Below are 23,393 nucleotides of genomic sequence, written 5' to 3'. Positions count from 1 at the left end.
TTTTGTCTTTGTTCATTTGTTGCTTTTAGTTTTATATCCCACATATGAGTGAAATCATATGGTTCTTGATTTTTTGTCTGACTTATTTCACTTACATGATATTCTCAAGATCCATTCATGTTGTTGCAATGGCAGTATTTCTTTTTCTTTTTAAAAATAAGCTTACTTGAGGATGTATTGTTATTGATTTTAGAGAGAGAGGAAGGGGGGAAGAGAGAGAGAATGAGAGAGAGAGAGAGATAGACATCAGTATGAGAGAGAAACTTGGATCTGTATGTGAGGTATGTGCCCTGACAGGGAATGGAACCCACAATCTTTTGGTGTACAGGATGGAACTCCACCAAGTCACTCAGCCAGGGCACAGTGGCAGTATTTAATATTTTCTTATGCCTGAGTAGTATTTTATTGTATATATGAACCACATCTTTATGTAGTCATCTCAAGGATACTTTTGTTGTTTCTGTATCTTGATCACTGTGAATAATATGCACATCTATATTAATAAAATGGTAATATGCTAATTAGACTGGGAGACCTTTCGGGAGACCTTCCGGATGTCCTTCTGGACAAAGCCATGGTGGTGGGGCCAAGGCAGAGCGGTTAGGGGCAATCAGGCCAGGAGGGAAGGGCAGTTAGGGGTGATCAGGCCAGCGGGGGGGAGGGGAAGTTGGGGATGAGCAGGCTGGCAGGGGGGGCAGTTGGGGGCGGCTGGCGGGGGGAGTTGGGGGCAAGTTGGGGGCGAGCAGGCTGGCAGGTGGGGGGCTGGTTGGGGGCGAGCAGGCTGGATCGGGCCTAATCCAGCAGTCGGACATCCCCTGAGGGATCCCAGATTGGAGAGGGTGCAGGCCAGGCTGAAGGTCACCCCCCACCCCCCATGCACGAATTTCGTGCACCAGGTCACTAGTCTATATAATAAAAACCTAAGCAACTGTTACAGCAGAACGACCAGAATGACTGATCGCTGTAATGCACACCAACCACCAGGGGTCAGATGCTCAACGCAGGAGCTGCCCCCTGGTGGTCAGTGTGCTCCCACAGGGGGAGCATCGCTCAGCTAGAAGCTGAGCTCACGGCTGGTGAGCGCAGTGGCAGTGGCGGGAGCCTCTCCCGCCTCTGTGGCAGCACTAAGGACCAATGAGCCAAGCAGTAAGGAGTGAGTGTTCCTGGACTGCGAGAGGGTGCAGGCCGGGCTGAGGGACCTCCTGTACATGAAATTCATGTACCAGGCCTCTAGTAGTAGTATATCTTTAAAAATAAGTGGTTTTAAGTTTTTTGGATAGATATCACGAAGAGGGTAACTCTATTCTTAATTTTTTGAGGAACCTCAGACTGGTTTTCATAGTGGTTTACCAATTTACGTTCTCACCAGCAGTGTATGAGGGTTCCTTTTAGTCCACATCTTCTCCAACACTTGTTATTACGTATCTTGTTTATAATAGCCATCCTATATAATAAAAGGTTAATACGCAAATCGACCAAACAGCAGAACGACCGGTCGGTATGATGCGCACTAATCACCAGGGGGCAGACCCTCAACTCAGGAGCTGCCCCCTGGTGGTCATTGCTCTCCCACAGGGGGAGCACTGCTTAGCCAGTAGCCCTGAGCCTCTCCCACCTCCACGGCAGTGCCCAGGATGTCTGACTGCGGCAGCACTCAGGATGTCTGACTGCCAGCTTAGGCCCACTCCCCGGGCAGTTAGACATCCGCCGAGGGCTCCTGGACTGTGAGAGGGTGCAGGCCGAGCAGAGGGACCCTCCCCCACCCTGAGTGCATGAATTTCATGCATCGGGCCTCTAATTATAATAGGTGTGAGGTGGTATCTCATCGTGGTTTTGATTTGCATTTCCCTGAAGCTAGTGAAGTTGAGCATTTTTTCATATATTTGTAGGCCATTTGGATGTCTTTTGTGGATAAGTGTCTGTTCAGGTCCTCTCCCCATTTTTTAATTGGATTGTTTGCTTTTGCTGTTGAGTTGTATGAGTTCTTTATATATTTCGGATAGTAATTCCTTATGGGAGGTGTTGTTTGCAAATATCTTCTTCCATTCGGTTGGTTGCCTTTTTGTTTTGTTAATGGTTTCTTTTGCTGTACAGAAGTTTTTTAGTTTGAGATAGTCCCATTTATTTATTTTTGCTTTATTTCTCTTAACTTTGAGACCAGATTTATAAAATCTTCTCTAAAACTAGGGTCCATAATTTGGTGTCTATATTTTTTCCTATGTATTTTATTATTTCGGATCTTTTAATTAGGTCTTTGATCCATTTTGTGTTAATTTTTGTGCATAGTGACAAATAATAGTCTAGTTTCATTTTTTTGCATGTGGCTTTCCAATTTTCCCAAAACCATTTACTGAAGAGCCTTTTCTTCATATATTTTTAACTCCTTTGTTAAAAATTATATGTCTGTATAAATATGGGTTTATTTCTGGCCTCTCATTTCTGTTCCATGGACTGTGTGTCTGTTTTTCTGCCAATACCATGCTGTTTTGATTTTGTTTCTTTGTAGTATAATTTAAAGTCAGGACCATGATACCCCCAGCTTTGTTTTTCTTCCTCAGGATTGCTTTGGTTACTCAGGGTTGGTATTTTTCTTGTTTGTTTGCTATTCAGAGTTTTTTTGTGGTTCCATACAAATCTGATGATTTTTGTTGTTATATTTCTTTTTTTTTTAAATGCCATTGGGATTTTGAGGGGGATTGTGTTGTCTTTGTATTGCTTTGGGTAATATTGTCATTTTAACTATGTTGATTCTTCCAAACCATTAATACAGAATATCTTTACATTTCTTTCTTTTTTTAATATATTTTATTGATTTTTTACAGAGAGGAAGGGAGAGGAATAGAGAGTTAGAAACATCAATGAGAGAGAAACATCGATCAGCTGCCTCCTGCACACTCCCCACTGGGGATGTGCCCGCAACCAAGGTACATGCCCTTGACCGGAATCGAACCTGGGACCCTTAAGTCCACAGGCTGACAGCTCTATCTGCTGAGCCAAAACCGGTTAGGGCTCTTTACATTTCTTTTTGTCTTCTTCAGGTTACTTTAATAATGTCTTTATTTTTTAATGTATAGGTACTTCACATTCGTTGTTTTCTTCTTTAGTTATTATTTTTATTGCAATTACAAAATGAATTTTTAAAAACCTATTTTTCTGAAATTTCATTATTACTGTATATAAATGCAATGGATTTTTGTACTGTATAGTTATTGAGGTATTCAGGTTTCAGTCTCTTGTGAGAAAACTTTATAATTTATAGTTTCTCAGAAAATTATTTTCTTTTTCTGGATTTTTTAGTTTATTGGCCTAAGATTGAATATAGTATTTCTTTTACTTTTTAAAATCTTGCCCATATCATAGTTTGTTCCCTTTCTTGTTTCTAATTTTGATGTACTTATGTATGTAATGTACTTCTTCAAGTATGTTTATTATACCATGAATATATTTTAAATTAAACTTTCATTTTAGCACATGGATGGTATTATAAAAAGGTCTGGAAAGGATTTGGCCTACTCTTATGCCAAATGTGGTTCTTCTTGCCTGAAATGAGTTATGAGATGTAAATTGGAAATCTGAAGAGTTGATTATTCTGTAACTATTGCTTCATCAGTGTTGTTTGTTAGTTTTGAGGGTGCATCTTGTTAGACCTGACACCCTCATTATCACATGCTTTTATACCACCTACTGTCTTCTCAATAGAACTTTCCCACCCACAAAGTTACCATTTACTTTTCCATGAGAGTATGTTAATTTCATAAGTAGTGTTAACTTTATAAGTAGTGTTCTGTTTTATTTGATTCTATTACCATGAGACTCTGTGTTCTTCTCAACTATATTCATGGTCTAGACAGAGGAATGTAGAAATGGCTTTAGGGTAGACTTCTGGTCTTTTGGGAAACTATCAGATTTAATAAACCCATCAACAAGTATATGATTCCCATGCATCCAAGACTGCTGTAGGTGCTGTGGAGATGAAAAAGATTTCTCAGGCATTTAAAAAAAACACAGCAATTTGACTATGATCAACTTTCCCAGACTGTCTCTGATGACATTGCTCTCATGCGCTCTGTGCTTTATTTAGCACTCCATCTACTTCTTGTTCTGAACATGCAATGCATTCTGTTTCTTTAGTGACTTTGCAAAGTGATTCCCAATGCCCTAAATGGCTATTCTCTTAACATACAGTTATCAGAGTCCTACCTACCCTTTCTTCAAACTAAAACTTAAGTCCTTTCCCCTCTAGTGAGCAATTCCCAAGAACAAGTTATCTTAGACTAAAGTCTTCATTTTGAAGGGGTAATTAGAGTTGTAGACAGACAATAGACAATAACTATAGTAAGGTATTTGACAAGCTATGTAATGAAAGCTTTGGGTGCAAAATAAGCTAGATGATAGTGAAGATATGAATATTTGTAATTGCTTAATGACATTATCAACCTATCCAGTTATTTAAATGTCATTTCTTGACATAGCTTTTCTTTCCCTATCAAAAGTAAATTGATATACAGAGTGGAAAAAAAGTAGGTATACAGTTGTGAGTACGTGGAACACATAGGTTATTCTTGCATTATTATTTATTAATTATTGAATTATTTTCCATACAAACATCTATAAACCTACTTTTGCCCTACTCTGTATATGAATAGATCTATAATCTGAATTCTATTTCATCATCTATTTGTTTAGCCTTATGCAACTGCTACTGCTTTACAAATTAGCATCATGTTAGTTAGTAACTTTGTTCTTCAAACATTTTCTTGGCTATTGTAGGACTTTTATATTTTCATATCAATTTTAGAATCAGCTAGTCAATTTTAAAAAAAAGACTGCTAGGTTTTTGATTGAGATTGCATTGGTTATGTAGATAAATTTAAGGGAGACTTATGGCTTTTTTTCTTTTTAAAATTAATAAATTTAAAAAAATTACAGTTGACATACAATATTAGTTTTAGTTGTACAGTATAGTGATTAGACATTTATATAACTTACAAAGTGATTACCCTGATAGAAACTTGTCTTCTTAACAATGCTGAGTCTCCCAATCTATTGGTGAAATACTATGTCTCCATTTATTTAGGTGTTTTTTAATTTCTTTCAGCAGTGTTTTATAGTTTTTAGTGTATAGGTCTTTCATATCTTTCATTAGAATTATTTCTAGTTATTTGTCAATACTATGTAAAAATGCCAGTCAATTTTTCTATTTTAATTTGGAATCTTGCTCAATTTATTTGTTTGATTGTAGATATTTTTTTTTTCTGTATACTCCATCATAGTATTTGTGAGTAGACATTTTTATTTCTTCCTTTCCTGTGTTTGTAAGTTTGTCTTTTTATTGCCTTGTTACAATGGTTTGGAACTTAAATACAGCGTTGAATAAAATGGTGAAAGTAGACATTTTTCCTTATTTTTTATCCTAAATATAACATTAGTTGTAAATTTATTTGTGTAATTCCTTTATCAGATTGAGGAAGCTCTTTTTTTCATATTTAAAGACTTTAATTTTTATTTTATTTTAATTTCTTTATTGGTTAAGGTATTACAAATGTGTCCTCATCCCCCCATTACCCTCCAACCTGCCCCCCCCCCCACTCATGCTCTCATCCCCCTGTTGTCCATGTCCATTGGTTTGGCTTATATGTATGCATACAAGTCCTTTGGTTGATCTCGTCCCCTTACCCCCACCCTCCCCTACTTTCCCTCTGGGGCTTGATAGTTTGATCACTGTTTCTCTGTCTGTGGATCTGTCCCTGTTCACCAGTCTATGTTGTTCTCTATATTCCACAAATGAGTGTGATCATGTGGTATTTATCTTTCTCTGACTGGCTAATTTCACTTAGCATAATGCTCTCCAGTTCCATCCATGCTGTTGCAAATGGCAAGAGTTCCTTCTTTTTTACCGCAGCGTAGTATTCCATTGTGTAGATGTACCACATCATTTTTGTTTTTAATCATTTTATTAATGTTCTTTTTGGATTATCTTTTGAAATAATTAGATGATTTTTTTCTCCTTCATTCTCTCATGAATTTATGTTCATGTGTCATATCTATATGTATAAAAGCCTAAGTGACTGCTCAACTGGTTGACTGTTCAACCAGTCGCTATGACATGCGCTGACCACCAGGGGAGCAGACGCTTAATGCAGGAGCTACCCACTGGTGGTCAGTGCACTCCCACAGCAGGAGTGCCACTCAGTGAGCTTACTGAGTAGTGGCGGTGGCAGCACATTGGGGCCAGGATGAGCAGGAGTGGTGTGGCACCTGGCCCAGGCTTGGGCTCCTCCCCGGGCACCTGCTACATTCCCTGAGAGTTCCCAGATTGCAAGAGGTCGCAGGCCAGGCTGAGGGACCCCACCGGTGCACGAACCCGTGCACTGGGCCTCTAGTTTGTCTATAATTTTCTTGTCATGTTGTTGTCATATTTTGGTATTAGGGTTATGCTGGCCCATAAAACAATTGAAAAACATACCCTCTTCTTTGAAATAATTTTGTAAAGACTAGTGTTTTATCAGTGAAGCATTGGAACTTATAGTTTTCTATGTGAGGTTTTTAACTGCAAATGTAGTTTCTTTAATTGATAATAGTTATTCAGATTTTTTCCTTTTAGCAATTTAACTATTTCATCTAAGTTGTTGAATTTATTGGCCCATTGTTCATAATTTCCCCTTAATTCCCTTTAAATAGGATCTGTAGTAATGTCTCTTCTTGCATTTTTGATGCTGGTAGTTTATTTTTAGTCATCAGTCTTTATCTCTTGTTCTCTCTCATTTTTCACATCTCACCATCCCTCCTGTTACTAGTTTAATTTAGGAAAATGCCTAATTTTTGCTAGAACTGTTGCAATAACCCCACGCTGTTCTTTCTGTTTACATTCTTATTTCCCAGTGTCCCATTCACTGTATTACAGGAAGAGAAAGGAAAGGGGACATATGTAATACTTTCAACAATAAAGATTAAAAAAAAAGTAATTAAATATTTCCCAGCTTAAAACGTTTTATTTATTTATTTTTATTGTTGACATTATTATACTAGTAGATGTCCCCCATTTCCCTCTTCTTTCCCCCCTCAACCCAGATCCTTTCCTCCCCTCCCTCTGGTGTGTCCGTGAAATATGTATTTATGTTCTTTGGCTATTCTCTTCACCTTCTTTCATCCTGTTCACCCCACCACCTCCATATCCCCTCTGACATTTGTCAGTCTGTGCCATGTATTCATGACTCGGGTTCTATTTCATTCATCAGTTTATTTTGTTCACTAGATTCCACACATAAGTGAGATCATATGGTATTTGTCTTTCTCTAATCCCAGCTTAAAACTTTTTAATGGTTATTGAGTACCTTCAGAATAAAAATCTAGGCTTCTTCATATGGAATACAAAGCCATTAATGATAGGGTCTCTATTTTTCTCAATAGAATCCTGTATTTTCCTATTTTCTTCTTCCTTTTTATCTCTGTCTGTAATCCACAGGAAATTATACTTCACTGTCATTGTAGGGGTTGTTATTCTTCATCTTAAAATTGAATGCAGCATTTCAGATGTGATATGATCAATACTAAACAGACAAAAATTGTAACTTCTCCTTTACTAAGATTATTGTTAATGTCTCATTGGTATTGTCTCAGTGTTTATTAATATTTATTTGATATAATACATTTTATTCAATGTTTCTTTACATTCATAGCAATATCTAACTGCAAAGCTAACGTATATGTAGCCCAGTTTTAATTTTACTGTTATCTCAAATTATATTAAGTAATTGGGGTGCATCTATCTATCTATCTATCTATCTATCTAAAAGGCTAATATGCAAAGTGTCCCCTCGGGACTTTGGGAGTTCTATTGCTCACTATGATGTGCACTGACCAACGGGGTGGTGCAGAACAAAGGAAGGCCCTGGCCGGCAGCTGGCAGCTAGGGAAGAAAGGCCCCAGCTGGCATCCAGAAGGCCCTGATCGGCCCTGATTGCCGGTCAGGCCTAGGGACCCTACCCATGCACAAATTTCGTGCACCAGGCCTCTAGTTTGCTATAATCAGAATACCTATCAAATAGCTGCTTGACCCCTCCTCCCCACACCAGTGAAGATGAGTTTTATTTCAATTTGGGAGTGTTAGTGTTTGATATTGACCGGTCACCCAGATGACTAGATGACATATACTTCTTTCTTTACAGTGTCATTTCATAGTTTGCATAATTAAGAAACATTCCTCTGAAACTGGCTAGCTGGTTTGGAGGTAAAGCAGTTGTTTCTTTTCTTGTCAGTTTTCACCTCCTCAGCCCCAGGGGAGTCAGGATGTCCCATGTTATACTTAAGAGCCTGAGCACTTCAAACTTTTATTCTCCTGTTGGGTTTGAAAGGGGGACGTTATTAGCTCTGTCTTGATGTAGCAGGGGCTCTGAAAGTCTATTTGGATAACACTGAAGATTGGAGGAAATGTGACTCTGTCTGTGTGTTTTAAGCCCCTAAGGTAAGATCAGAAAGCGTCTGGGGCAGTGAGAGCCAAATAGTTGAAGTCATACATTAATTATGGTCATGAATCATTTTTATTTTTAAAGTCTTTACCATTTGACAAGGTTGTTTGCATAGTACCAGTGAGTTTTAGGCAGCATTTTCCCTCTTTTAAAGTAACAGGCTATTTTATTGATTTCTGTTCTAGGTTGATCTTGCCTATCGTTATTTGAATTATGCTAATACTTTTGATAAAAATAGTTTGTTTCCTTACATGAATGAGTGGTCTTTAATTTGTATAATCTTTGATTTTAATATATTATTTTTGAATTATAAATATAGAAAACTATCATGTTAATCTTTCAGTCTCCCACTGATCACTAAAAATAATTAAATCTGGGACTGTGCTTTTACATTCAGGCATTAGTTGATGTTCAGTCGGCAAATACATTTTGAGTGCCTTCTTTGTGCCATAGTCTGTGCTAAGTACTGGGAATGTACATGAAAAGAGATGTTTTTTTTCCTCAGAAAGATCTAATAAGGAAATAGACAAGGAAATAATAATTGTTTAATGTGGTTCTATAGTTGTTGTTTTTTTTTAAAAAATATTTTATTGATTTTTTACAGAGAGGAAGGGAGAGGGATAGAGAGTTAGAAACTGGAACACTTGTTCCAGATGGATACGATCAGCTGCCTCCTGCATACCTCCCACTGGGGATTTGCCTGCAACCAAGGTACATGCCCTTGACCGGAATCGAACCCGGGACCCTTGAGTCCGCAGGCCGATGCTCTATCCACTGAGCCAGACCGGTCAGGGCGGTTCTATAGTTTTTGTTAGTGTTATTCTGCTAGTATACATGGTACATAGAATTCCAGAAGGAGTTCCTCTGCCTGTCTGGAACAGTCTGGGATGGCCTTTGAATAGAGGTTATGCCTGAGCTGCCTCTTAATGGATTTAGGAGTGTGCTTACCTGTTAAAAGACAGGGACGTCTGGCATGGTACATGTGGGGAGCTAGGACAGCTCACTCAAAGGTACAGAAGCAAGAAATGACATGATGTGTTTGGAGAACTGTCGGTACTTAGGTATTGCTGTAATGTATTGTGCAAAGTAAGGGATATCAGGAAAAGAGGCTGAAGTATGCTGGGAGCACATCACAAAGAACATTTTCTTGCTTTTAAATTTCTTCAGAGCCACCTTTGTAAGAGACTGTTACGATCAAGAGCGTACACATACACCCAGAGCAAGAGGCAATACGATGGATTCTGTTGGATTCCTTAGGAGCTCTGAGGACATTGCAAAAACAAAACAAAACAAAACAAAAAAACTCATCTCATGAGCAAACTAGCTATAATAAGAGTTGCTCCCTTTTAGATGACCTAAGAAATCCTTAAGAACTGTCAGGCAACTTCCAAAAGTGCAGAATATGCCATGAATATTTTTAGTGCTTGGCATAATAATAATAATAATAATAATAATAATAATAATAATGATGATGTTGGCAGAGGTATTGGTGCCATCAAATTCCTAATAAATTAATATCATATATAGGATAACACTTAGGTTAGGATTGTTGACCAATTTTTAAAAACTGAGGTAAACTTTACATACAGTGATATGAATAGATCTTAAGTTTAAATTCCTTGTATACCCATGTGCCTCAATCAAGATACAGAACATTTTCCTCACCTCAGTTCTTTTGTTCTCCCTGGTCTCTACCAGTCGGTCCACCCCACACAGGCAACTAGTAACTCTTGATTGCTGTCACCATACATTACTTTTACCTGTTCTTGAACGGTGTATAAATGGAATCATACAGTATATTCTATTTTTTTTCACTCAACATAATGTTTTTGAGATTCATTTATATTGTATCAGTGGTGTGTTCTTTTATTGCTGAATGGAATTTCACTGTATGGGTATTATTAATTCTTCTGTTCGATGGACACTTGGGTTGTTTTCTATGGACAGTCTTATATAAACCTTCTTGTGGACATGTTTTTATATTTCTTGAGTAAATACTTAAGAGTAGAAATTCTGGGTCATAGTTTAGAAGTATGTTTAATTTTATAATGAATAGTTTTTCAAATGATAGTACTGCATACAAGTTCCAATTGCTCCATATCTTTGCTCCCATTAGATGTTGTCATTTTAATTTTAGCTATTCTAACAGGTGTGAAATGGTATTTCATTATGATTTTAATTTGCATTTCCATGATGACGAAGATGTTGAGCACCTTTTCCTGTGCTTATTGGCCATTCTTATGTCTTCTTTTGTAAAGCATTTTGTTTTTTTGCCCATTTTTAATTGGGTTGTGTTTTTTGTTACTGGTGTGTAAGAGTTATTTAAATACTCCAGACACAGCTTTTTGTCAGATTGATGTTTTGCAAATATTTTCTCCCAGTCTGTGGACTACTTTTACATTTTCTTAATGTCATCTTTAGATGAATAGACATTTTTTATTTTATTTTGGTAAAGTCCAGTTTATCCATTAAAAATTTTATGGTTAGTGCTTTTTGTGTCTTCTCTAAGAAATATTTGCCTACCCCAAAATTGTAAGAGATTTTCCTATGTATTCTTCTAGAAGTTTTATGATTCTAGCTTTTATATTTACTGCGATCTTCTTGAATTATTTGTGAGTGCTATGAGGTAGGGAATGAAATTCATTTTTTCCCTATGCTTATCTGGTGTTCCAGCATAATTTATTTAAAAAAAACTTTACTTTCTCCACTCATTTGTATGGGTTCCTTTGTCCCAAATCAATTGGCCATATATGTGTAGGTCTATTTGTATACTTTTTACTCTGTTCCATTGATCTATTTTTTTTATCTTTATGCCAGTACCACATTGTTTTGATTATATAGCTTTATAAAAAAGAAAGCCTTGAAGTCTGGCAGGTTTTAAGTTTGTTTTATCTTTTTTAGATTCTTTGTTTTTCTGTGTAAATTATTCTATCAGCTTCTTTAAAAAAATTATTTTTATTGATTTCAGAGAGGAAGAGAGAGGGAGAGAGAGATAGAAACATCAATGATGAGAGAGAATTGTTGATTGGCCGCCTTATGCATCCTCCCATTGAGGATCGAGCCTGAAAATGGGGCATGTACCCTGATCCAGAATCAGACTGTGACCTGCTGGTTCATAGGTTGATGCTCAACGACTGAGCCTCGCCAGCTGGGCTATCAGCTTCTTTATTTCCATCCAAAAAAAACCCCAGAGCCTTTTGGGATTTTGATTGTGATTGCAAAACTATTGACCCATATGTAGAAATATAACTGGAACTTTGTATATTTACCTTCTATCCTCTGACTTTTAGTTCTAGAAGTTGCCTTATAGATTTCTAATGATTTTCTACATGAAAATGTCATCTGTAAATGAAGACAATTTGACCATTTTTAATATGCAAATGTATAAGTAATACACAAACACACACTCACACACTATTGGAAGACAGAGACCAAGAAAAACCCAAACCTATGATTAAGCCAAAAAAGAAAATAGCTCGGTATTTTTTAATGTTGCTTGTTTCAATGTGGCTGCTATTTTAAATCAGTCTTCTTTAACTGAGGTCATTAATTTTTTTATGGATACCCATAAGTAATATTCACCCTTGATAGCAATGATGTTCTCCCGGTGACTTTAGCAATCCACTTAACTTCTCTTAGGCCTCAGTTCTACATCTGTAAAATGGTAGGATTTGACCAGATAATTTTCCAGCGTCTCTTCCAGACTCCTGTGAGTTCTTCATTTTAGCTCTCAACATGTCAGAGGCAGTCAGGCAGGTATAGAAAGGCTGATTTTAAAGCATATTGTGTTTCATTGTAAATACGCTAGAAAATTGTGAAATAGTCAGTTTGGGTTTATTATTAATTCTGTCTATCTTGGAGGAATTGTCCCCATTTCATTCCATTTACTGTATATCTGTGGTTCAGTGTTGAGAGTTTATAGTTAACTCACTTAAAATTTTCTACAACTTTTATTTCTAGGCTTCATAGAGCCCAGTGTGCAATTAAACAGACTCAGGTAACTGTTCAGAAAATTGGAAAAGAAATTGAAGAAAAACTAAGACTCACATCTACAAGCAATGACCTGGTAGGTTTTTAAAATATATTTACCTGTTTAATGTTCTTGATTTCTACATATAATCATCATATTCTTATAGTAATTTCCTTCTCCACCCCCCCCCCCCCAAAAAAACAACAACAACTTTAGGTAGTTTTTCTTTCTTTCTTTTTTGTCTTAATGTTTCACTGAGACTTCTATTGGCATTTAAATGTTGGCAATAAACTTTCACATCTGCTAATAATGTAACATACAAAGTGCCTGCCTTTTTCTGCTAGATGAAACTTTAGATTACATAGAAATACTTAGAAGATATTAAAAGCTACTTTATTAATGTCTTATAAATGTGAACTCTAGACATGAACTGTATAGTGAATGAAAAATAGCTGCTAGAAGAAAAACAAAAAACTTTAGACCTGCTTTAAAAGATGAATTTAAAATTATTTGGATTGACCTTAATAAGCTGGTTTATAGACAGTGTTCTCTTTTGGGAAAGATTCTTTTAATGAGGCATTTCCAAAAAAATAGAAATTTCATTCCAAATAGACAGATTTAAGATATTAGTATAATTATTGGTCTTTGTAGTGGAGAACAAAAATAATACTTTTGGAGTGAAGATTCTGTCTTTGTAAGTGGAATAGTGGTTATAATTAATAAATTGAGCTTTTTTTCAAAATGAAGCTACATGGCTATGGATAGCTTTTGATGAAAGTAGTTCTATGAATTATGATGCTTAAAAAACATTTAAATCCTAAATGAAGTCCTAACTAAAATTTTGTGAGTTATTTGTTTGCACACTATCAACTTGGCAGAAGGCCTTATATCATACCCAAACAGAAATTTCATGTTACCTTGAAGTTTTGTCCAAGATAATAATTTAATAGATGAGCTAGAAATGCAGCAATGCAGTTAACTTACACAGACTTCTCTCTCATGGAATCTGAAATTAATGGATGAAAACTTATTTAAACTGTATAAATTTGCTGATTTTGATCTATAAATGTCAGTTTCATGTAGTTCAGCCTAATATATAAAATGTCTAGTGCTGTACCTGGCACATAGCAGACATACAAAACATGGTAGCTGCAATAACTATAGTAATAATACTTTACTTACTTTCTTGCCTGTGGAAGATCTTTTATTTTGGAGGGGCTGTTAAACCACCTCTTGTTCAGTAAAGGACCAGATTCCAGGCCACAAGTATATTGGAGGAGGAGGAAAAACAGCTAATTTAATCCTTTCTATATCGTACAAAATGCCACATTTTTAGAACCTTTGGGGAGAAATTGATAGGTTTTATTTTTCTTATTTTTCCTCTTCCAAGTCAAGACTGGGAAATTACTTATTTTATTAAATAACTGCATATGCTTTGTCTCAGTAAGGGAAATGTATGTTTAATCCTATTTTTCTAAATGTAAGTGGTGATATACAGAGCAAGGTGATAGAATATACGAGTTTAAAGAGGTCAGGTTCAGAGGTTCACAGTGTGTTTTTACACTGCCTAATCAACCTAGAAGGAAATCATTGGATTTTTTTGAACCTGAAACTAGAAATTTTTTTGAAAGTGAACCTAGAAATCATCTAGTCCCCTTATAACCCCACTTAAAACCACACTCCCCTCAGTACATTCTGCCCCCTTCCTTGCTTTGTCTCCATAGTATTTATTATCCTTAAACATGCTATATGCCTTACATATGTATTTTGTTCGGCTGTAAACTCTGTGAGGGGAGGGAGTTTTTTCTGCCCCTCCACCCCATATTCCCCAGTGTCTAGGTACGTGTTTGATACATAGTAGCTTCTCAATAAATATTTGTTGAATTTAGGAACGAATCTAGTGTAGCCTCCTCTTATAAAAGGACAGGAAAAATGAGGCCTGAAGAAAGGAAGCAGTTTTCCCATATCATTTGACAAGTAAAGGAAGAAATTTTGGTTTGTCTCCTTGTAGGGAATAAGTCCGTGTACTTGTTAATGATCTACTTTAAGCTTTACCTGTAGCAAATTAGAAACTTTTAGTATTATCTCTTTTTTTTCGTTCCCTTTCCATATTGACCCAATGTAATCATACTCCATTCCAAACATTTTCAGTGTACAAGAATTAATTTTAATTTTAGCATAAGTAAAAATAGAGTCAGAAGACATATATGATGCTGAAAAAAATCAGACTATTTCCAAGATCAACTGTGTTATAAGAAATTGGGTTTATACTTGATGACTTTCAAAGATTTGGCATCTTCTCCCATTATGTCAATATCCAACATAATTTTTTGGCATTTAATTATGTTTCTCATGAAATTTCTGCGGTTGTCATCTGGAATTTTTACTTGTGTGTTTTGGATTTTGTCATATGCCTTTCCGGTATCTGTTATTTTATCTTTGATCTTTGAATGTTAATTCAAGTTCACATTCCTGGGAAAGCCCCTCTTGTTAATGATGAATTATTGTTTTTCTGGGTACGACTAGATTTAATTTGCTAAAAAATTTTAAAGGATTTTTGCATCTAGTATATTCATGAAGAATATTGGTCTGTGGTTTTCTTTTCTTGTAATCTTTTTGTCTGCTTTTGTTGTCAGAATAATCTTGGCCACATCTAGTAGTTGGGAAGGATTCCCTCTTCTGTTTTCTGGAAGAATATGTATAGAATTGGAATAATTATTAAATGTTTGATGGAATTTACCAATGGAGCCATATGGGTCTGGAGTTTACTTCATGGATTTTGAACTAGGAATTCAGTTCTTTAATACTTGTAGGGTTATTGAAGTTATTTACTTATTTTTTTGTTGGTCTTTACCCCAGGATATTTTTTCCCCATTGTTTTATAGGGGGAGAGAGTGAGGGAGAGGGAGAGGGAGAGGGAGAGGGGGAGGAGAGACAGAGAGAAACACTGATGTGAAAGGCACACATCCATTGGTTGTCTCCTGCACCCACCCTGATCAGGGAACCGAACCCACGACCCATCGGTACTCCAGTTGACGCTCCAACTACTGAGTGTACCCACCAGGGCATTATTTATTTCTTTAGTGATCTTTGGTAGTTTATGCCTTTCAAGGATTTGTCCATTTCATTTAAGAGCTCAAAAAATTATTTTAATTTCAAATAGGTGTGTAGTTTTTTTAGTTTTGTTTATAATTATACTAGAGACCCAGTGCATGAAATTTGTGCACCAGAGAGGGCAGGGTCCCTCAGCCCGGCCTGCGCTCTCTTGCAGTCCGGGAGCCCTTGGGGGATGTCTGACTGACTCCAGTGGGGAGTGGGCCTAAGCCGTCAGTCGGACATCCTTAGTACTGCTCTGAAGGTGGTAGAGGCTCCTGCCACCACCGTTGTGCTCGCTTGCCGTGAGCCCGGCTTCTGGCTGAGTGGCGCTCCCCCTGTGGGAGCACATTGACCACCAAGGGGCAGCTCCTGCATTGAGTGTCTGCCCCCTGGTGGTCAGTGCGTGTCATAGTGACTGGTCATTCTGCTGTTCGGTTGATTTGCACATTAGCCTTTTATTATATAGGATTGCTATAATGAGCATATTTTATATCTTTATTGGTCACTCATGTCTCTTAAGCAGTGTAGGTTTAAATATTTTTATTTTTTTAATAATACAAATATTTTTGCCCGTTAAAAAAATAAACTATTTAGATTTACAGAAAACTTGCAAAGAAAGTTTATAGTTTCCATACACGTTTCACCAGTTTCCCCTATATAACCATGTTACATTTAATGTGGTATATTTGACATGGTACATCATCACACCAAGAAATCAACATTGATACATTACTTAACTGTGAACTTTTTCCAGGTTTCCCCAGTGTTTCCACTAATATCTTAAAAAAAATACTTTTTTATTTTACAACAGTTTTAGATTTATAGAATCATTACGAAGATAGAACAGAGAGTTACCCTGTGTACCAGTTTCTCCTTTATTAACATCTCATGTGGAACATTTTCACAATTAATGAAACTGTATTGAGAAAGTATCATTAACTAAAGTTCATTCTTTATTCAGGTATCCTTAATTTTTACCTAATGTCCCTTCTCTCTTCCAAGATATTATTAAGGAAACTACTACTGTAGTCACACTTTCTTAGACTCTTCTTGGTAGTGAAATTTTCTCAGACTTTCATTGTTTTTGATGACTTTGACAGTTTTGAAGATTACTAGTCAGGTATTTTATAGAATATCCTGCTATTGGGATATATCTGATGTTTTGTCATGATTAGACTAGGTTCTAATGTCCTTTTTTTTGGTTCCACTATCCAGTCCAGGATTCCACATTGGATTTGGTCATCATGTCTTCCTAGGCTTCTAAGATCTATGATAGTTTCTCATTCTTTCCTATTATTAAATCACCAGGCCTAATCACTATTTATATTAACCTGATCACTGGTTAACATAGTATCTTCCAGGTTTATCTACTATAAAGTTCCCTTCATAAACTCAGGTTTTTGAAAGCATGATGCTATGTCCAACCTACACTCAAGAGGAGGGGACTTAAGCTTTATCTCTTGGACCTATACATATTATTTGGAATTCTTTGTGAGGAAGATTTGTTCCTTCTCTTCTTCCCCTGTCAGCTGTTTATTTATCCAATCATTTATCAGTATGGACTTGTATATATTTATTTTATCTTTAGGTTATAATCCAATACTATGTTTTTTTAATTTTCTTGCTCAAATTGTAGCGTTGAGAGCTTTTTCAAGTTGACCTCTGTGTCCTTTTGACATGCTTTCACCTCTTTTTGTTTGTTTGTTTTAAAGTACTTCCTTAATTTCTGGCATTATATGACTTTACTCATCTCGTATTTTTCCTATCTCAGGCCTAGAATCAGAAATTTCTCCAAAGAGTCCTGTTCCTTTCGTTGGATAATGGTATTTAGAAACAAGATCTGAACACTGGATGTGCTTGTTGCTACTGGATTGTAACTGTTGCTAGTCTCCCTCAGTGGACAGAGCCGATACATACAAGTATCTCTCTCTATATATTAAAATAAACGAGTTCATATGAATATATAAAACTCTAATGCGTCCTGGCCGGCTTGGCTCAGTGGATAGAGCGTCAGCCTGCGGATTGAAGGGTCCCAGGTTCGATTCCGGCCAAGGGCGCATGCCTGGGTTGCGGGCTTGATCCTCAGTGGGGGGCGTGCAGGAGGCAGCCAATCGATGATTGTCTCTCATCATTGATGTTTCTATCTCTCTCTCCTTCTTCTCTGAAATCAATAAAGAAATATATTAAAAAAACAAACAAACAAACCTCTAACACCACAAGGTTCATTCTAGCCTCCCCCGTCACTTTACTAGTATTTGTAAGTATCTTTTTCTGATAGTGAGAAACCTGGCTCCGATTTTCTACAATTTTTTTATTTTTTTCACTTATGGTATCCATATAGTTTCAGATTTCTCCCCCTCATTTGTAAATGGGATTTTTGTCTTCTTCTATTAGGGTGAGAGAGGTAGAGTTTTAGATTTATAGAATCCTTACAAAGATAGTACAGAGAGTTATTCCATATACCCCACCCCACCCAGTTTCGCTGTTATTAACGTATTACATGGAACATTTTTCGCAATTAAAGAAGCTGTATTGAGAAATTATCATTAACTAAAGTTCATCCTTTATTCAGGTTGGAGAGTGAGGGAGGGAGAATTTTTTTTTTCTGGATACAAGTCATTTTTTGGTATGTATGTTAGGAATATTTTCTTCCAGTCTGTGGCTTGCCTTTTTGTGTTTTTAATGATGTTTTTAAAAGAGCAAAAGTTTTAAGTTTGATGAAACCCAGTGTATGTATGTATGTATGTATTTATTTATTTAATGTGCCCTGCCAGGTGGCTCAGTTGGTTGGAGCATCATACACCAAAAAGGTTGAGGGTTTGATCCTGATTGGGACGTGTATGGGAGGCAACGGATCCGTTTTGCTCTCTGACATGGATGTTTCTCTTCCTATCTCTCTCTCAAATCAATAAACATTTGAATGAGGATAAAATAAAATTTATTTTCTGGCTAGAGTTCTTCGTGTTTTTTACAAGAAATCTTTGCCTAACCTAAAGTCATGTAAATTTTTTCTGGTGTATTCTAGAAGTTTTATAGTCCGGGCTCAGCATTTAGATCTCTGATCCATGTCAAGTTAGTCTTTCCCCATTTAACTGTTTTGTAATATTTGTCTAAAATAAATTGATTATGAGTACTAGAGGCCCAGTGCATGACATTTGTGCACTAGGGGGTGTGTGTGTGGGGGGGTGTCCCTCACCCCAGCCTGCATCCTCTCGCAATCTGGGACCATTCGGGATATCCGCCTTCTGGCTTAGGCCCGCTTTCCACGGACCTAAGCAGGCGGACATACCCCAGGGGTCCTTAGCGCTGCCAGGGAGGCAGTAGAGGCACCTGCCACCGCTGCTGCGCTTGCTAGCCATGAGCCCCGCTTCTGGCTCAGCGGCGCTCTCCCTGTGGGAGTGCACTGACCACCAGGGGGCAGCTCCTGCATTGAGTGTCTGCCCCCTAGTGGTCAGTGTGCATCATAGCAACCGGTTGTTCTGCCGTTCGGTCGATTTGCATATTAGCCTTTTATTATATAGGATATCAATTTCTGGATTGTCCATTTTGTTCCATTGATGTATACATCTATCTTTTGTTCCATTGATATATATAAATACTGTACTCTTGTTATTTTAGATTCATTGTCTTAAAACCAGATAGGGTAAGTTCTTTAACTTTGTACTTCATTTTTAAAAATTACATTCAGTTTTCCAGGTTCTTTGCATTTTCAAGTTGAATTTGAGAATCAACTCAGTTTCTACCAAAAAAAAATTGCCTGCTAGAATTTTGATAAGGATTTATAGATCAATTTGTAGAGAATTGCATCTTAACTATCAAATTCTGTAATCCATGAATACGGCATATCTCTCTTATTTAGATTTTTCTTTAATTCGCTAAATAATATGTTGTATCTTTCACTGTAGAGATTTTGTGCATCTTTTGTTAGAGTTATTTTTAAGTATTTGTGGGAGGTTTTTTTGGGGGGCATGATTACAAATGGGATTATTTTTGAATTTTTGTTTCTCTTTTGTTTGCTGCTGCTATATGAGAATACAATTTATTAAATTTCATCTTGTAATCTTGTTATATTAACTTTTTAGTTCTGATATTTATTTTGTAGATTTCTTGGGATTTTCAATGTAAATCATTGCACCTGCAAACTTGGACTGCTTTTTGTGCTTTATTTAATTTTTCTGTCTTATTTCAGTAGCTAAGACATATAGTTACAATGTTGAGTAAAAGTGGTAAAAGTGGAAATACTTTCCTTGTTTCTGATTATAGGGGAAGCCATTTCATTCTTTTTCCATTAAATACCTATAATGTTAGCAATGTCCTTTATTGGTTTTTGGAAGTTCCCTCTTATTCCTAGTTTCTGAGAGTTTTTATTGTGAATGAATGTTGAATTTTGTCAAATGCTTTTTCTGCATCTATTGAAATGTGATTTTCTCCATGATTCTTATAGTGAATTACATTGATTTAATTTCAAATGTTTAATTAACATTGCATTTCTTGAATAAAGCTGAATCAGTTGATATGTAATCTACTTTTGTATCTTGCTGGATTTGATGTAGTAATAATTTAAGGGTTTTATGCCTATATTTATTAGAAATATTGGAATGCAGTATTTTAAATTACTTTATCAGATTGGTATTAGGATTGTAATAGCCTGGTAAAATTATTGGGGCAGTGTTTCTTTTTCCTATCCATTTTGACTAGAAGCACAGACCTCCTGGATTTTAAACGTTTTTCTAGTACTCTGCCGAGATTTACTATCTTTTTATGCATTATGAGAATATTTTACTTATTTTTACTCAGCATCTTGAAATAGTGGCTTTAAAGTTTTTGTTTGATACTTTGAACATCTGGATCATCTCTGGTTGGCATATGTTTGTTGTCTTGTCCCTAAAGAGTAAGTCACATTTTTCTGGCTTTTCATATGCTGGGTAATATTGCATAGTATCCGAGACATTGTGCATATAATCTTGTGGAATCTCTGGATTTTGTTACTTTGCTCTGAAGAATATAGATGCTTTTACTAGTTAGTTAGTTAACTTGGTTAGGCTTAAAGTACACCCAACATTGGCTCAGATGTTAGTTCACTACTTTTACACTTAGGCACAATAAACATGCATGTTTGCCTCATGTATTTGGGGTGTAGGATTTAGTCAAAGAATCGGACTGAATTTAAACAGAATTTGGGTGCCTATTCTTGGCTTCCTTCATTCTGGTTGCCTTGATTGCCTTATCTTTTTCCCTTAGTTCCTGTGACCAGAAAGATAGTTATCTTTCTGCTGGAGTTTGACTGCATCCTCCCTCAGGGCAAAGCTACAGAAAAGGGGCACCAAGCCAGCGTGGCTCAGAGGTTGAGCATTGACCTATGAACTAGGAGGTCATGGCTCGATGCCCAGTCAAGGGCACATGCCTGGGTGGCGGGCTCTATCCCCAGTGTGGGGCATGCAGAAGGCAGCTGATCAAGGATTCTATCTCATCATTGATGTTTCTTTTTTTAAAATTTTTTTTATTGATTTCACAGAGGAAGGGAGAGGGAGAGAGAGAAACATCAATGATGAGAGAGAATCATTGATTGGCTACCTCCTGTACGCCCCCTGCTGGGAATCAAGCCTGCAACCCGGGCATGTGCCCTTAACCAGAATTGAACCTGGACCCTTCAGTCCGCAGGCTGACACTCAAACTAGCCAGGGCTCATCATGGATGTTTTTATCTCTCTCTCTCCCTCTCCCTTCTTCTCTGAAATCAATAAAAATATATACATTTTAAGAAGCCACAGAAAAGGGCAAATTCACTCTGCATGTTGATTGCCTGCACCAGGTTCTAAGTCTCCTCTGAAATCTGCCTGCCATTGATTCCAAAACTCTCAAGTGGTAGCTTTTTGTATTTTGTCTAGAATTTATAGCTATTATTTATGGGAGGACCAGTTTGTACTCATTCTCATATCAGAAGCAGAACTCCCGGACATCTTGTTATGATATACTTGTTGCTTTATCTTCCTAGCTGGACCTGAGTTCTAGTGCCACTGAATTTATGAAATTAATAGATTGGATTAAATATCTAAGGATGTTTCCCCCTTTCTTAGTGGTTGAATAGGTGTAGGGGTAATAGAAACAACTTAAAAAATGACAGAAGCAAATTTGTTGACTTATGGGACAAATGCCAACTTTTTTCAGATTGTTAATTACTTTCAATTTTTGTGGGAAATCTAATATAGATGATTATGCCCCAATTCGCAAACCTTTTGTCTTCAAGACCTCTTTACATTCTTATAATTTGTCAAGACCTCAAAAACTTATAGTATATCTGTTGATAATGTCTAGGTTAATAAAAGATCAATAATATTTCACACTTACTTCTGCAATCTATCTATTGTGGTATCACAAATCTTATAGACTCTGGAACACTCAGTTAAAAGAAAATGAGAGTGAAAAACGAGATAATGGCTTAGTATTATGAAAATATTTTTGATGTCAAAGACTATAAAATAGTCTTAGGAACTTTCATTGTTTTCTGGACCATGCTTGGAGGACTGTTGTTGCCTAACGCTTTTTAGCTCCAGTGGGATCTGTGAGAACAAAATTGTTTCCTTTAATATATCATTGGTCTGTCATTCTGAAATGAATCTTTAACCTTGCCCATCACTGTCTCTGTAAAGACCCATATTAGGAATGTGTGTGTTTGCAAATAGATGAATGCATCTATGATTTTCAGGTCAGTGCTTTATAAAAATACTAAAATCCAATTAAAAGAGATTCATTGGAGATGCACATTTGACACTAACTATACTTGGAGTAAACAGATAAATAGAACACACAAACCCGTTAGAAGATACTTATGGAACATTAAGATATTTGAGCACTTGCCTTAGATGCAGTAGAAAGGATCAGAACCAGATCCCACTTGGTCAGGGTTTGTTTACTCATCAGAAATTAAAGCCAACAATCCTGGTTTTGAATGACTTGATATATTTTTGTAAATGGGCCAGTTTCTGCACATGGACCATAACACAAACACACTATACACATGCCTTCTTGTATTAGTTTAGTATTTAGAGTAACTTGTACCCTCAGTTCTTTGATTTTAGAAAACATATCCTAATTGTGTGTGTATGCTGGAGTAGTAGAGCAGATTGGCATATCTTTGTGTTCTCTGAAGAGCTGTCTTTTCTTATATTTTCTCCCCTGTCCTGGTAGAGTTCAGTTTATATATTTTGTAGAAAAAGTCAAGTTAAGGAAATTAAACACTTACCTCTTTGTGGAAAAAGATTGCTTCTTAAGAATTTACATATTTATTTCCTCAGTGATCTAAAAACACCTAGGGCTTCCTGATCACATTATTGACAAGAAACAAATTGCTCCTTGATTCTTTTTTCTTTAATGATAAGCCATCTATTTGACTTTTGTCCGTTTTTACAGTGGGTTGGCAGAGTAAAATGGCTTTTGTCTCCAGTAGACCCAAGCTCTTAGAAAGCAGAAACCATTTCTTATTTATCTAGAAGCACATAGTAGGCACTTCATTAAATGTTTGCTTTGTTCAGGAGAAATTGATTAGGAACATTTTATATTTCCTAGAGTTTTCCTGTCAAATAGAATAATGATAATTGGAAATAAGCTTCTCTGCTTGTTTTCTTGGCTTGAATGTTCTTAACAGCTCATGCCATCTGTTTAGAATCAGTATTTCAGAGATGAGGAAGAAAGCATTTTGGGTGAGAAATGATAGCTCTAAAGTACTTTATATACAACTGCCAAAAGTCATTTTCCATGCCCATTCCTTAAACAAGGCCATACCATTACTCATCTTGCTGAGTGCCCATGATTCCTCATTGTATGCGAATCAAATAAAGATGCTGACTCTATTTTAGTGTT

General features: G+C 36.5%; 1 protein-coding gene and 1 long non-coding RNA gene across 11 annotated transcripts in view; both read left to right on the top strand.

The window, feature by feature from the left end:
- The window catches only part of UVRAG (UV radiation resistance associated), a 277,758-nt gene that overhangs the window by 92,012 nt on the left and 162,353 nt on the right, over positions 1 to 23,393 (top strand). For all 10 annotated transcript variants that reach the window (XM_036324920.1, XM_036324925.1, XM_036324919.1 and 7 more), the window contains one exon: positions 12,429 to 12,534. In XM_036324920.1, the coding sequence (XP_036180813.1) occupies positions 12,429 to 12,534 (106 nt within the window). The remainder of the gene's footprint in view (positions 1 to 12,428; positions 12,535 to 23,393) is intronic.
- On the top strand, positions 16,046 to 18,362 carry LOC118664623. Its single transcript, XR_004970373.1, has 3 exons — positions 16,046 to 16,495; positions 17,306 to 17,453; positions 18,107 to 18,362. It is a non-coding gene; the product is annotated as an uncharacterized LOC118664623 (long non-coding RNA).

Source organism: Myotis myotis, unplaced genomic scaffold (genome assembly GCF_014108235.1).
Source record: "Myotis myotis isolate mMyoMyo1 unplaced genomic scaffold, mMyoMyo1.p scaffold_m19_p_10, whole genome shotgun sequence".
Classification (NCBI taxonomy): Eukaryota; Metazoa; Chordata; class Mammalia; order Chiroptera; family Vespertilionidae; genus Myotis; species Myotis myotis.
This window is presented reverse-complemented; position numbering and strand designations above follow the sequence as displayed.